The 16481-nt window shown below is 41.2% G+C and overlaps 1 protein-coding gene across 1 annotated transcript in view; it reads left to right on the plus strand.

Annotated features, from left to right (window-relative positions):
- PREP (prolyl endopeptidase) overlaps positions 1 to 16481 on the plus strand; it is a 132571-nt gene that overhangs the window by 107712 nt on the left and 8378 nt on the right. The window contains exons 11-13 of the mRNA XM_019967296.2: positions 6789 to 6925; positions 7963 to 8057; positions 11280 to 11411. Of these exons, the coding sequence (XP_019822855.1) occupies positions 6789 to 6925; positions 7963 to 8057; positions 11280 to 11411 (364 nt within the window). The remainder of the gene's footprint in view (positions 1 to 6788; positions 6926 to 7962; positions 8058 to 11279; positions 11412 to 16481) is intronic.

Here is a 16481-nt window from a genome sequence, read left to right on the forward strand (position 1 = left end):
CAAAACAGATAAGGCCTGGGAAGATCCCAATTTGAACATGGCATTTCTAAACAATGGGAAAAAGAACTACTCTTTATTAAATGGTGTATAATAGTTGACTATTTGGGGAAAAGTAGTTAGATACCAGACTATATGTAAAAACAAACTTCATTTGGATTATAACTATAAATGTAAAAAATTCACAATGAAAATATAGTTGGGATGATGGAGTCCTATCTATACATGTGCTATCTGTCTATATTCAAGATACCACAAAGAAACTTTAAAAACCAGCTATAGAGTGAGAGGAAATACAAACAAAATATATGGCAGGAAAAAAGGTAAATACCCTTAATGTAAGAAGAGTGTCTGTTAATTGATCAGAAAAGAAAGCACACTAAAAGGGTAGGCATACTTTGTTCTCTGAGGAAGAGATATAAAATGACCAATAAACAGACGAAAATGTTTGCTAACTTAAAAACTGAATCTTAAAACAATGATAGGATAATGTTTGCCTACTAGGCCAACAAAAATTAAAATCCATCTTAACATCAACTACTAATAAGAAATTGACACTGTCATTAGGAGCTTAAGCTGACACACCAGCTTTAGAGAATTAGTTGCCAGAATCTATTGAGTTTTTTTAAATTGGAATATAGTTGATTTACAATGTTGTGTTTCTTCCTGCTGTATGGCACAATGAATCAGTTATACATATACATGCAGCCACTCTTTGGGTCATATAAGTCATTACATAGTATTAAGTAGAAGCAGAGTAGGTCCTTATTAGTTATCTATTTTATATATAGTGTATGTATATGTCAGTCCCAGTCTCCCAAGTTATCCCTTCGCCCTTTTTCCCTCTGGTAATCAGAAGATTGTTTTCCACATCTATAACTACTTCTAATCTGTAAATGAGTCTATTTGTCTCTCTCTTTTTTTTTTTTAGATTCCGCATATAAGCAGCATCATACAATATTTGTCTTTCTCTGACTTACTTCACTCAGTATGACAGCCTCTGCTGCTGCTACTGCTGCTGCTGCTGCAGCTTCATTCAGTATGACAGTCTCTAGGGTCATCCATGTTGCTGCAAATGGCTTTTCGTTCTGTTTTATGGCTGAGTAGTATTCCGTTGTGTTTATGTACCATGTCTTCTTTATTCATTCCTCTTTTGATGGACATTTTGGTTATTTTCATGTTTCGCTATTGGAAATAGCGGTGCAGTGAACATTGGAGTGCACCTTCTTTTTGAATTCTCGTTTTCTCCAGACAGATGCCCAGGAGTGGGATTGCTGGATCATATGGTAGTTCTGTTTTTAGTTTCTTAGGAAACCTCCATACTGTTCTCCATGGTGACTGTACCAATTTACATTCCCACCATGAGTGCAGGAGGTTCCCTTTCTCTATACCCTCTCTAGCATTCATTGTTTATAGATTTTGTTGACATGGCCATTCTGACTGCTGTGAGGCAATACCTTATTGTAGTTTTCATTTGCATTTCTCTAGTAATTCATGATGTTGAGCATCTTTTCATGTGCTTTTTCAGCCACCTGTATGGCACAGACCACCCGTGGGGGTCTTACTCTGTTCTCCCTGCCACTGACCAGTTGCTGCTCTCTCCTCCAAAGCTCCCTGTGTGTCCCAGCTGGTCTCCCCGCTGGTGAGGAGGCTTCTCTGAGTGTGGGAACCTCTCCTCTCCTCCAGTTCCCCATCCAGGGGTGCAGGGTCTGTCTCACTCCCTTTTTTTCTTTCTTTCATCCTACCTGGTTGTGCAGGAATTTTTCTTGTCCTTTTAGCTATCTGAGGTCCTCTGCTAGTGTTCAGCAGGTGCTCTGTGAGAACTGTCTCATTTGTAGATGTATTCTTGATGTACTTTTGGGAGAGGCGAACTCCACATCTTCGTATTCTGCCACCTTGACTCTAATTTCTCTGTTAAATTTTTTAATGCATGTACACTTTGATCTAGCAATCTCATGTCTAAGAATATATCCTACAGAAGTCATAATATGAGTATATAATCCCTTTTATGTAAAAGGGATTTATTCCATCATTGCTAACAACAGAAAAAAAAATAGTCTGAATAGCTTTTAGTGAGCAAAATGGTTAAATAAGCTTGTTAAATGGTTGAATACAATGAAGTTTTTTTTTAGTGAAGTTTTAAGTCTATCTTATAAGGAAATGGCAGCCCAGTCCAGTACTCTTGCCTGGAGAATCCCATGGACGGAGGAGCCTGGTAGGCTGCATTCCATGGGGTCGCGAAGAGTCAGACACGACTGAAGCGACTTAGTAGTAGTAGTAGTATCTTAAAGCAGAGACATTACTTTGCCAACAAAGGTTCGTCTAGTCAAGGCTATGGTTTTTCCTGTGGTCATGTATGGATGCTTTTGAACTGTGGTGTTGGAGAAGACTCTTGAGAGTCCCTTGGACTGCAAGGAGATCAGCCCTGGGATTTCTTTGGAAGGAATGATGCTAAAGCTGAAACTCCAGTACTTTGGCCACCTCATGTGAAGAGTTGACTCATTGGAAAAGACTCTGATGCTGGGAGGGATTGGGGGCAAGAGGAGAAGGGGACGACAGAGGATGAGATGGCTGGATGGCATCACTGACTCGATGGACATGAATCTCAGTGAACTCGGGGCGTTGGTGATGGACAGGGAGGCCTGGCGTGCTGCGATTCATGGGGTCGCAAAGAGTGGGACACGAGTGAGCGACTGATCTGATCTGATCTTAACCTGGAAATAATTCCATAATATATAGCTGACTAGGAAGAATCAGAATAAGTTTTATCCCAACATTCACCTGATTTTATTATGTACCACCATTTAATAATAACCTGTGTATGTGAATATGTGTAAATAGATACGTCTCTATAAGCATGTGAAAACATTCAGAAGGATCTACACCACTAGGGTGGAGGTACGGATGGAGAGGCAAAGGCAGAAACATTCACTGATGCCCTTTGAAAGGGCAGTGGTGGGGACAGTCCTGAAGGAGGCAGGCAGGTATGAGCTGTGGGTGTAGGTTACCATGGATATATTTGATCCGGAAGGAAGCAGGAGATAGAAATTTAGCTTGGGGGGCAGACAGGGTGGTGCAAAAGACTTGGGGCTTTGTTGTTGTTTTATAGGACAGAAGAAATTTGAATTTGTTTGTATGCCAAGGAAAAGGAGACAATACAAAAAGAAAAAATTGTGGTGATCAGAAAAGTGCAGTAGTAGTGAACTCTTCTGGGGTTCAGAGGGTGCATGAAGGTGGCAGAAGGTTTTTCAAGAATTCCAGCAGATGACTCCCATGAAGATAGGCAAAGCCAGATCCAAAGAGCAGCAGATGCAAATGGGTGGTGCTTGGAATGGAGGAAAATGGAAAACACTGGAAACAGCTACTCTGGAATTGATTAGAAAAAAGTGTAAGAAAGACATTTGGGAACGATATAGCAAGGACAAGTCAAGAAAAAAACACAAGTAATTCATTTATGTGGAAAGAAAAAAAGGCATAAGGTCAGAGCCCATGAGTTCAACTATTATTAATCTGTAATTAAGTGAATTGGCACTTCCTGAGTGCCCAGCAGCCCAGAGGAGGAAAAGGAACCCAGTTGGTTAGGTTAGAATTAGAGGATTTCAGGCATTAGTGATACTTTAAGGGTGACAAGGGTCACCCTAAGGGTCACAAGCTGAGCAAGAAAACCCAAGGCAGGCTGACAGAGCCAGAGAGATATAAGGGACTAAATGTTGTAATGAAAGTTTTTTTGTTTTTTTTTTAATTGAAGGATAATTGCTTTACAGAATATGGTTGTTTTCTGTCAAACCTCAACATGAATCAGCCACAGGTATGGGTATATATATATAGCCCCTCCCTTTTGAACCTTCTTCCCATCTCCCTCCCCTTCCCACCCCTCTAGGTTGATATAGAGCCCCTGTTTGAGTTTCGTAATGAAAGTTTTTTTTAAAAGGAAAGAAAAAAGGCAGATACCTCAGGAGTAAGGAAGAGAAGGTAGAACAAGAACAAGTTGCAGTCACGGGGGAAATGAGTTCCTTTCAGAAGCGCTCCAGGTTCTCAGGGCCAAGGGATGGGTGTTTGCAGTACCTGTCGACTTGACTCTGGAGATGTTAAGTCCATGACAGAAGGAATTAACCAGGTCGTATTCATCTGTATGTCTCAGCACAGTGCTGGGCACATAATGGACATGCAGCAGGTATTTGAAAGAACAAGTGGATAGGGTGTGGTGGCAGCAGAGATCAAGCCTATAAGGCATCCAGGCAGGACAGGCGCACCAGTCACTGAAAGAAAATCACTAGTCACTAAAGAAAATCACAGGGGAACTGGGCCAAGAGAAGTAGAGTCTCAGATTGAATTGTCAAGGACTGTGGGAAAATACCTCATTGTGGTTGATGTAACTGAGGAGGCTAGAGGGGATGATACAAGTCAACAGCGTGACTAGTTTTTTGAGCCTAGATCCACCTGCATCAGGAGAGCCAGCAGATGTGCTAAATCTGCAGATTTGGGCATCCACCCCACACCGTGGGGTCTGAATTCCTGGGAATGATGCCTAGGAAACAGCATTTTTAACATGTTTATGCCAGATGCTTGAGTGATTGAAGTCGCTCAGTCGTGTCCAACTCTTTGCGACCCCATGAACCGTAGCCTACCAGGATCCTCCATCCATGGGATTTTCCAAGCAAGAATACTGGAGTGGGTTGCCATTTCCTTCTCCAGGGGATCTTCCCGACTCAGGGATCAAACCTGGGTCTCCCACATTGTAGGCAGACACTCTACCATCTGAGCCACCAGATGCTTAGGTCTAACCGATAAAGTTCAGGAACCACGAGTGTAGATTCTGAGGTGGTGCTTTTTGATTGGGCCGGGTTTGGAAAGAGCAAGGAAATGAGGAGCTTCTCCTCATTACTGAGCAGATCTACAAAGAAAATACCCACAAAGCCTCTGAAAGAAAAGTTTTGAATGAAGTGGCTTCAGGAGGAATCACTTGCCATTCCATAGATTCCATAGATGGAAATGGCATAAAATACTGCTCTGTGTCTATATAGAGAAATTTGAAAAAACCTATATACATATATATTAAGTATGTATGTTCCAGTCTGAACTAACCTTCTTTTAAGGAGTTGTCTTGAAGATGATATTGTTGTAACCATCCTCGAAGTGCTCTTTCACTTTGGGACAGTGTTTACAATGTTGTTATTTTAACATGTGAACCACAGCAGCTTAAAGCTTCGGTATATTCTTTGCAGCTACAGGCATAAGGGAGCCTTTGTGCTTTGGATTGTGTTCCTTTGTCCTGGAAACAGATGGAAACAGACCAGTTCAGGCACTGGAAATCCTCCTGCAGGTGGTAGCAAAGAGGAGGGTCTGAGAGCTTAGTGGGGACAGAGGTGCACCAGTCCAGCTGACTGGTGCAGAGGGGCTGTGGCCTGAAGAGAGCTCAGTTGGACCAAAGAGGGAATAGGTGCGGGGCTGGGGTTGGAGGGTAGGTGGGAAGTTGGGAGGCAGCCGTATTCGTTAAGGTAGAATCACTTGAGACCGTTCGCTCCCTGATGCGGCTGCCTCTGTGCTTAGTTTACTCCTGATCGAGGGCCCTGTGTGTTAGAGCGTTACCCCAGTCCATCCCTTGTTCCTCTGCCGCTGCATTTACTTGTCCTGCCCACACAGGTACTTTCTATTAGGGGCTGCTGACTGGCACTCAGTAACTTTACATAAGACTCTGTCCTGTTGAATGATTTTGAACTCTGCAGTGTTTTCTCCATGATTCCTTAATGACCAAATTTACGTATTCTCTCAGTATTTCTCTCCAAAGTCGGAAGCAAATGCTTGTTATACTATTTCTTGGCAGGTTCTAAACAAACAACCAGACTTGCAAGCATTAATTGTGAGCCTGTAGTGCCTTTCTCCAAATCTGCCTCGACTTCCCCCTCTCCCCTGCCCACCCCTCACTGTTTGGCACCTTTCTACAGTAGAACCGCTACCTTAAAAAGCTTTGGATAGACTACGGCTCCAAGTTACAGTGACTGCAGACATATGTGTCTTTGTGTCTTACTGTTTGAATAGCATTTCACGTTCTCTTGCTAACCTTTTTCTCTTATTCCTTTTACCCAAAATGTAATGAATCTAGAAATGTTAACTGAACTTGCCTGAGTATGTCCAGATTCAAGAAGGTTTGATGAGCCTTCATTATCAATACTGGAGAAAGTGTCATTGTTTAATCAAAACAATAGGATTTCTGTGTTGTTCCTCATCTACTCTATAAAGCTCACACGCATTTTGTTGTTGCTAACATTTATTTAGTAGTTGAACATAGAAAAATGAAGAAGAGTTGAGTGTCTTAACATTGAAAGAGGAGGTTGAATATAAACTGTCTCTCCTAGAGAAATTGTCTTCCTCAATTGGACTGTTTGGCAGAAGAGCCAAATCTGACTTTCCAGCGCTGGGGGGGATGCTCACGAGCAGAGAACTGAACGCCTCTTCTCTTAGTTGGGCCTCGTGGAGACCCTAAGAGGTGGGCATGACAGCCACATTTTAGGGATAAAGAAATAAGGCTGAGAACAGACAACTTGCCTGGGGTCACCTAGCTTTTGATAGTGAATAAGAATTCAAAGTCAAGTCTGCCTGAGTTCACTACTCCACACTGTCTCCATAAAAACTGAAATAGATTTGTCATCACCTAGCCCTTTAGTGGTACTGGATTTTCACTGTGCCACTCTGCGTCTTAAAGAATTTACTACCTACTTTTCCCATGTAAAAGTATTCAAGTGCTTACTCAGGAATGTGAAATCTAACTACTCTGCTTTCTTTTGTTCTAGATTTTCTACCCTAGCAAGGATGGTACAAAGATTCCAATGTTCATTGTGCATAAAAAGGGCATAAAATTGGATGGTTCTCACCCTGCTTTCCTATACGGCTACGGTGGCTTCAACATATCTATCACACCCAACTACAGGTAAGCGTGGCACCTCTGTGTATCTAATCTTCTGCAAACAGTAGGAGAAGCCAGAGGCTGGTCTAGACTGTGTCTGCACCTGAACCCCCTTCCCTTGGTCTTTGTTCATTGTGTGTATTTATTAGGCCTGTTCTGTGTTGGGAGTTGAGATGAGTGAGGAAGTGTACTTACACGTTTTCTTTTCTGAGCCAGTGGATATGCTGGTAGTTTCAGCAGAGACCATCCAAGGTGTAGGAAAAATGTTGAAGGAAAGACCGCATGAGTGTCTGGTCTGATCACCTACCTCAGCTCTCCTTCCTGTGATCTTCAGCATCCAGAAAGTTAGCACCCAGACCATCCAGAGCCTCTGGCTGCCGAAGCCTGTCATTTCCCCAGTTACTGAAAGAAAGAATGATAAATTTCAGAAATAGTTTCAAAGAAAAACTAATTTCAGTTACAGCAAGCAGAGAAATAACCTCAGTACTAATACAGTTAGGGTCAGTGGAAAGAGAAGGAGAAAAACATAAAATCTAAATTTTGTAAAGAAGCTTTGTGCTATAGTTTCTTCTGTTTGTTTCTAGAAAACATCCTCCAGCCCTGGGCACTCCATTCTTATTTTCTGGTCTGTGTCCTTGATCTCTTCTCTCTCTCACATGCCTAGTTTAACATGTAAATCTCTGAGAAACCCGTGTAAAATTCATACTTCAGAAAGAGCTTTCTTTTTTCCAACTTAATTTGGAGAAAGATACTGGAAAAAATGGTGTAGCAGGAGCGAGTACTGGGTGCTCACACGAGGGCTGTGTCAGGTGGCTTGGCAGCGTTTTGTTTGCCAAGACAGTTGTTCAAAGCGAGGTATACTGAATGCTCGTGAAAATGTCTGAGCTTTGCAGTTAATCAGTCAGAAGTTTTACATGACTTAAGTGAAATATGTACGCACTGGGCTCCCGTTCAGATGATACCACGTGTGGAGTGTCTTCAGGGTTGCGTGTGTGGTGGAGGCAGCCAGTGCGATCCTCGCCGGGCACTTCGTGGCAGTTAACCCTTTTACCGTCTCGCAGTGTGTCCAGGCTCATCTTCGTGAGACACATGGGTGGTGTCCTTGCAGTGGCCAACATCAGAGGAGGTGGCGAATACGGAGAGACGTGGCATAAAGGTGAGGCGTGTTCTCTGCAGAAACACAAATATGGCGCAGTCTGAGCTGAGGGGTTAGGAGCAGAAGAGATAAGACAGATGAAAAATAAGGATGCTTCCAGACACACTGCTGGCAGTACCCCCGCCTTTCTAAATTGAAACTGTAGTTTCAGTGTCTGTTTAAATTAACAGCTCAGGCTTTTCACATTTTCCTTTGCAGTCTATTTTAATGAAGTACATATTTTTCAGAAGCATCCCCTTCATACCATAATCAATTTTTTTAGCAATATATGGGGTACATTTTTATCTATCACTGTCAGAAGTGAGTCTGGGGGATAACTTTTGGTATTTATTGTGTCCTCTGTTAGCCAGATAATGCTAAACAGTGAAAGCCATGCTCTCTTAAAACAGACTGCAAAACCAGGTTATTTTCTCTTAAGAGAAAAGATCTCTCTAAAATAGAGCTTTCCTAGTCCGTTTGGGCATCTTTTGCTTGTTTTCTCCAAGTTCCCAACACTGCTAACAGATAGCATCCCCCCTAGCATCACTGCTGGGACTCTATCATGTGCAGTTTTTATTAAACTCAACGTAGCGCAGTTGTTAATTCTTTTCTGGTTTTAATGACTCAGTCTCTGGCCTCCTGAAGCATGTATTCTAGTTGCTTGAGGAAATTAAAAACATTATGGCAGTCTTTATTTTTAAAGCCCTGTCTTTTCCTTTTCTCTCTATATGGAGCATGCCCTGTCTCCCAGGCTTGTGTGTATCTGAAATGTATAGACAAATCAATAACTTGCAGAAGATGCTCTTCCCTTACCTGATGCCTGTGTTTGGGGGAGGCACCTTCACTCCCCTCTTGACATCAGCCATCATGTAGAAGACAGTCTGCAGGCCTGAGGGCGGACCCCAGTGCCTGGGCTTGATGGGGCAGCACCAGGCAAGGGGACCCTTCTTCCACAGGAAGAGCATCCAAGACCACCCTTCAGATCCATAAACCCACTGTTCTTCTCTGCCTCCTGAGGCCAGAGGCTCTGGTGTGCTGCATCAAATCAGATCAACAAAGATGAGGGTAGATCTGTAAAGAGAATTCTTCCTAAGTAACTATTAGGTGTCAGGAGGCAGGAAAGGCCCAGAACTGACCACTAGGTCTTCAGCGAGCACCCCCAAGGATCAATGTTAGACAGCAAACTATTTGAGCATCTTAGCAAGAGTGAATGTACCCAGTGAACACATGGGCCCCCAGCAGGTGGGCCAACTGCTGCCAGGTGTCATCCCTGAAGGCTTTATTGATTGTCATTGTATTTGAAACAGCATAGAATTTATTGTATAAGTTTGACTTGGACCTGATATTAGAGTTTAATTACACTAAAATCATACTGTGAAACTGTGATATTAAGAGATGACTAAGAAAAGGAGAATAAAAATAAAATCTCAACGTACCATATGTTTGATTTATATCCCAAACCAATATGCTAAGTCTGGAGCCCTTGATTCACCCGATTTTCTGGTTTAAAACTTTTCATGTACACACTTAAACACCTACCTGCATGGACTCCTGACACTGTTGCCTTCTCAAAGGACCCAAGTTCTTCACCGTAAAATTCTTCTGTTCCTTAGGTGGTCCATGGAGCTCTGTTAGGGAAGAGTGCCTCCCCTGGTCTTCGTCAACTTTCTTATCTCTGTATTAAATATAACCAAGTTATTTTCCAAAAGCCTTGTGGGGGGGGATGTTTGCAGCTTGACTGAAGCTGAAAGTTGCTTACCTGTGTTTAGATTGATCATAGACTTTCTCCCAATTTAGGCAGTGAAAGGACCCCAAATGGACCTTTTCAGTTAGACCCTATCATATTGAACATTGATAAATCTAGATTCCATTCTGTTAATTGAGTTTTAAAATTTAATGCCCTTTAAAAAATATAGTCATATATCCAAAAGTATATTATTCCTGGAAACTAAGTTATCCTAGCCATTCTAATTCACTGATAATTTCTTATTAAAATCTTAATAACATTTGTTTTGATATGAAAAAATTTCTTCAGTAGCACTGCTTCATCCTTAATTGAATTTCTGCAAAAATGGTTATATTTAATCTCAAATATCTAATCAGATCTATGTCTGCTTTTTGTTCATTTCATAGGCAGTTATTTCAGGTATCCATTCCTTTGAAAGCATGACTTCAAGTTTTGGCCTTTATTTTTAGATATTCTAAGACCTTACAGATGTTCCTCTCTTAATGGGTTCATTTGGCTACGAGAAAGCTGAGATTCTCTGGGGAGATGTTTGAGATCCTCTTCATTCAAGACTAGAGAGAAAAAAAAAACTAGAGAAACTAGGGATTTCCCTGGTGGTCCAATGGTTAAGACTCTGCAGTTCTGCTGAAGCAGGGCATGAGTTCAGTCCTTGGCAGGGGAAGACCCTGCATGCTGCAGGGCCGACAAAGACTAAAACTAATAAGCTACTTTGTGCAGCAACATTCCCCCACCTAATCACCGAATTCCTACTTGTGTTTGTAAGTCACTCAGTCGTGTCCGACTCTGCGACCCTATGGAGTATAGCCCTCCAGGCTCTTCTCTACATGGGGTTCTCCAGGCAAGAATACTGGAGTGGGTTGCCATTCCCTTCTCCAAATTCCTACTTAAGTACTTGAATAAATAGCCGAGAGCAAAATTGGAGAGCTTTAGTTCTCAAAATCACTTACCCATCTCAAAGTTCTGCAGAGAGGAGAGGTAAGACATGAGCCTGTCTGTGCAGAGCACTTTCATCTTCCCAGGGAAGAGGCAGTGAGCTCACCTCCATCGTCACATACTCTGTGGAGCCCATGGAGGACTCAGTTCTGCTCCAAGTCGTGTGTCAGTGAGTCCAGCTCCTCCCAGAACACAAGTTCGTGTTGATGACATGCTTTCTCGTTTTTATTCTCATGGTTGTCTGACATCATAACAGATCATCTGTTCCCATCTGTTCCCTTTGGGGCATTTGCCTTTTAAGTTCTAAGAGATTTTAGAAAAATACAAAGGCACCGTATGGATTAGCAGTTGTGGTACTGATGATGGATTTCCATAGTGCATAAATTGAGGCATTTTTCTAAATGTAGTGTGAGCTCATTGTGTTTAAGTTGATCAGTAGTTGAAACTATGCCTTATCATCATTTGAATTCCTCATCCTTGAATTCCTTTTGCTGATTTTTCTTTTTTTTTTTTTTTTTTAGTATTTTGTTAATTAACTTATCTTTCACTTTGGCACATTATAGGTGGTATCTTGGCCAACAAACAAAACTGCTTTGATGACTTTCAGTGTGCTGCTGAATATCTTATCAAGGAAGGTTACACGTCTCCCAAGAGGCTGACTATTAATGGAGGTTCAAATGGAGGCCTCTTAGTAGGTGAGAACTGGGTGTATTCATTGTACTTTACTAGTTAACTCTTGGAGTTTTCAAGAGTTTGGGCTTTACTTACTTTGGGCTCGTGGATGGTAGCAGTGGTACAGAAAAAGCAAAACCTGTTTGTATTTGGGTATCTAATAAATGACAGTATGAAGACGCAACTACTGACTCAGCTCATCAGAGCCTGAAAAGCCATTCCTCCTCCCTGTTCTGAGCTCTTCTGGACCACAGTTCTCACCCTCCCCTGGGTGGGACTCCCTTCCCACAGACCAAGCCCACAAGTCTCTAGAGTTAAGGCAGCACAGGACTGAATCAAATACCACCCCTCTGACTATGCTACCCACCTGTGATCATTAGGTATAAATGCCAGTTGAATACCTAATGCCATGGGATGCTAAACGCTGTGGGTGCAGAGAAAGAAGTCATAAAGGAAAATGAGGTCCATGCAAAGACAGATCCACAGCTTAAAAATAATGAAATAGCCACATAGTTTACCCTTGCTGAGCACCTTGTGTGCCAGGCCCAGTGCTGAGCCCTTGACGTGCATGCAGCCTGGGAGATGGGCTCTGAGAGGCAGAGTAGCTTGCTAGTGTGGTGGTGATGCTGGGGTTGATGATTAGCACCATGGTTTTAGATTCTGCTCTTTTAACCTCTATGTGGCACTGCCTCTAAGTAGATTTTCCAATTTTTTGGTAGTTAATGAAATTTCACTTTGCTTTTGTCTCTCAGCAGTACTTAACTCTGCAGTGGACATTTATAGTGGGCCTGACCTCTGCTTGCTGGGTCCTACCTCCAATGTCACTAGGAGATGAGGAGTCATTTTACAAATGTAGATCAGCTTAAAGAGACTCAACCTAAAAAGCACATGTGACAGTTTTCAGCTTTCAATTCTGTTCTCAGGGGATTTTGACATTCACTGTTTCCTTGTCTTTGAAATATACTGATTCGTGTTAAAACCTGAATTCCTGCCCTTACTTTTCTACCCCAATATAATATAGACTTGGAAAAAAACATTTTCCCATGGAGGTAAAATGTATATGTCCAAAATAATTTGTTTAAATTTGAAAAGGGTAGAGATGTGGCCAAGATGGCGAGCCTTTGAGCCATGGGCACACCAAAATTAACAACTATTTACAGAACAACTACGAGAACAACCTGAAGACTAACAGACTAACATTTTCTACAACTGAGGATACAAAGAAGGAACCACAATGAGATGGGTAAGGAGGGGCAGATGCGTAGTACAGTCAAGACCTACAACCTCAGGCAGGCAGCCCACAAATGGGAGGATAATCACAACTGCAGGATAATCCTTCCCAAAGAGAGAGAGGTTCAAGACCCACAGAAGGTTCCGCAGTCTAGAGACCCCTCACCAGGAAGACAAGCCCCCAGAACATCTGGCTATGATCTTCCTTTCAGGAGAGCCAGAGGGCTGTGGGAGATAGAGACTCCACTCTTAGAGTGCACACAAAATCTCACATGCTCTGAGCCCCGGCATATGGGCAGTGATTTGAAAGGAGCCTGGTCAAATTTCCTTGCTAATCTGGGAGAGCCTCCCAGAGGGGCAGGAGGCAACTGGGACTCCTAGTGGGGACACAGATGCTGGGGGTAGCCATTTGGGGGAACTTATTTGACCACAAGGACACTGGTGCTGAGAAGCACCATTTTGGAGTTCCCCCCCTGGCTACCATCAGCACTCTACCCACCAGCAGACTGGCACCAGCTCTGCTCATGCACATACCAGGCCTTGCCTGCCAGCATACCGAAAGTAGTTGGCCCTGCCACCACAGAAGGCCACACAGCCTACAGAAGAGGCACCCTACACCATGTGACGGGTCACCACATGGGAGTCTGCTGCTCTTGTGGAACATCAGCTACATGGGGGTACTTGGCCAAGCTCAGTACACATAACCAACCCACCTCATACACAGAGACAAACAGAGAATTAGGTGAAATGAAAAGACAGAACTATGTTCTAAACTAAGGAGGCAAGATAAAACCCCTAGAAGAAGAACTAAGCAAAGTGGAGATAAGCAGTCTTATCCAATAAAGAGCTCAAGGTAATGATCATAAAGATGCTCCACAAACTCAGGAGAAGAATGGATGAACATGGTGAGAAGTCTAACAGTTAGAAAATAAAAAGAAGAGCCAAAAAGAGGTGAAGACTACAATAACTGAAATTAAAAATGTATATATGTATACTAGCAGGAATCAACAGCAGAGAAGGCAATGGCACCCCACTCCAGTACTCTTGCCTGGAGAATCCCAGGGACGGGGGAGCCTGGTAGGTTGCCATCTGTGGGGTCGCACAGAGTCGGACACGACTGAAGCGACTTAGCAGCAGCAGCAGCAGGAATCAACAATAGATTAGATGATACAGAGGAATGGATCAGAGACATGGAAAACAGAATAATGAAAATCATACAAGCTGAACAGAAAAAAACAGTTCTAAAAAAAATGAGAACTTCAAAAACAAACTTAACAGTTATTAGAGGAAAAAGGGGAGGCAGGGATAAGTTAGGAGTGTGGGATTAACAAAGACACACTACTATATATAAGTAATCAGCAAGGACCTACTGTATAGCACAGGGAACATATGTTCTATAATAACCTATGTGGAAAAGAATCTGAAAAAGAATGGATATGTGTATATGTATATGTGAATCACTTTGCTGTACACCTAAAATACACACAACATTGTAAATTAACTATAGTATAAAATAAAATGTTAAAAAACATACTTATGCACCCAACATAGAAGTATCTAAATGTATAAGGCAAATATTGATGACATAAAGGGAGAAACCAAAGAGTAAAACAATAACAGGAGGCTTTAGTATTCCATTTACTTCGATGGATAGACATTCCAGACAGAAAATCATTAAGGAAATACTGACTTTAAAGATACATTAGTTTAGATAGAATAAATGGATTAAGAACATTCTATCCAAAAGCATCAGAATACACATTCTTTTCAAGTGCACATGGATCATTCTCCAGGATAGATCATATGCTATGCCACTAAATACATCTGAATAAATTTAAGAAGGTTGAAATTACATCAAGCATCTTTTCCAACCACAACAGTGTGAGATTAGACATCAACTACAAGGAAAAACTGCAAAAGACAAACAGAGACTAAACAATATGGTACTGAGCAACCAGTGGGTCACTGATAAAGAGAAAATTAAGAAGTACTTAGAGACAAATGAAAATGGAATCTAACCTAACACCTAAAGTGACTACAATAATAAAAATTAGAGCAGTAAAAGAGACAAAAACAGTACAAAAGATCGATAAAACTAAGAGCTGTTTCTTTGAGACGATGAAAAAATTTTATTAGACTTTTACCAGACTCATCAAGAAAAACAGAGAGGGCCCAAAGAAAATCAGAGATGAAAGAGAAATCACATCCAACACCATAAAAATGCAAAGGATACTAAGATACTATGAATAATTAGTCACAATAAAGTGGACAACCTAGAAGAAATGGATAAGTTCCTAGAAACTTACAATCTCCCAAGACTGAATCAGGAAAAAAATATCAACAGACCAATTACCAGTAATGAAGTTGAATCAGTAAATTAAATTAAAAAGAAAACTCCCAGCAAACAAAGAGTCCAGGACCAGATGTCTTCACGGGTGAATTCTATGAAACATTTAGAGAAAAGTTAACACCTGTCTTCTCAAACTGTTCCAGAAAACTGAAGAGGAAGGAGCACTTCTGAACTCATTTTACAAGGTCAGCATCACCCTGATATTAAAACCAAAGATACCACACACAAAAAAAGAAAATTGCAGGCCAATATCATTGATAAACACAGATATACACACTATGATCAAGTAGGATTTATCTCAGGGATGTAAGGATGGTTCAATATCTTTTGACAAAATTCTACATCCATTCGTGATTAAGAACTCTTAACAAAATGGGTATAGAGGAACACATCTCAACATAATAAAGGCCATGTATGACAAGTGCTAATGTCATACTCAACAGTGAAAAGCCAAAAGCATTTCCTCTAAGGTGAGGAACAAGAAAAGGGTCTTATTGAGACAAGAGAGTCACTCACCACTCCTGTTAACATTATATGGGAAGTCCTATCCACAACAGACAGGAAAAATAAACAAAAGTAATCCAAATTAGGAAAGGAGTCAAACTGCCACTGTTGGCAGGTGATATGGTACTGTATGCAGGGAATCCTAAAGACACCATCATAGAACTAAGTACGTTGCACAATATAAAATCAATATATAGAAATCTGTTGCATTTCTATACCTTAATAAATTGTCAGGAGAAATTAAGAAAACAGTCCCATTTAAAATTGCATCAAAAAGAATAAAATACCTAGTAATAAATCTAAACAAAGAGGTGAAAGACCTGTACACTGAAAATTGTTAAGACATGATGAAACTGAAGGTGACACAAACCAATTAAAAGATGTACTATGCTCATAGATTTGAAAGAGTTAATATTGTTAAAATCACCCTGCTGCCCTGCAATGTACAGAATCAGTGCAAATCCTATCAAAATATCGATGGCAATTTTGCAGAACTAAAATAAGAAACACAAAAGACCCCAAATAGCCAAAACAATATTGAAAAAGAAGAACAAAGCTAGAGGTATCATGTTCATTGATTTCAAACTGTACTGCAAAACTCTAGTTACCAAAACAGTATGGTACTGGCATAGAAACAGACATAAAGGTCAATGGAACAAAATAGAGAACCCCAAAATAAACCCACATATATAGTCAATCTACAACAAAGGAAGGAAGAATATACAGTGGGAAAAAGATAGCCTTGTCTATAAATGGTGTTGGGAAAACTAGACAGTTTCATGCAAAAGAGTCAAACTGGACTACTTTCTTGCATCGTATATGAAAATAAACTCAAAATATTTATAAAAACTGAAGCCATAAAACCCGTTGAAGAAACCATAAGCAGTACACTGAATTGGTCTTCATGAAATTGTTTTGGATATGTCTCCTCAGGCAAGGGAAACAAAAGCAGAACAAACAAATGGGACTGTAGCAACCTAATAAGCTTTTGCACAGTGAAGAAAACTAC

The sequence above is a fragment of the Bos indicus genome, chromosome 9 (genome assembly GCF_029378745.1).
Source record: "Bos indicus isolate NIAB-ARS_2022 breed Sahiwal x Tharparkar chromosome 9, NIAB-ARS_B.indTharparkar_mat_pri_1.0, whole genome shotgun sequence".
NCBI lineage: Eukaryota > Metazoa > Chordata > Mammalia > Artiodactyla > Bovidae > Bos > Bos indicus.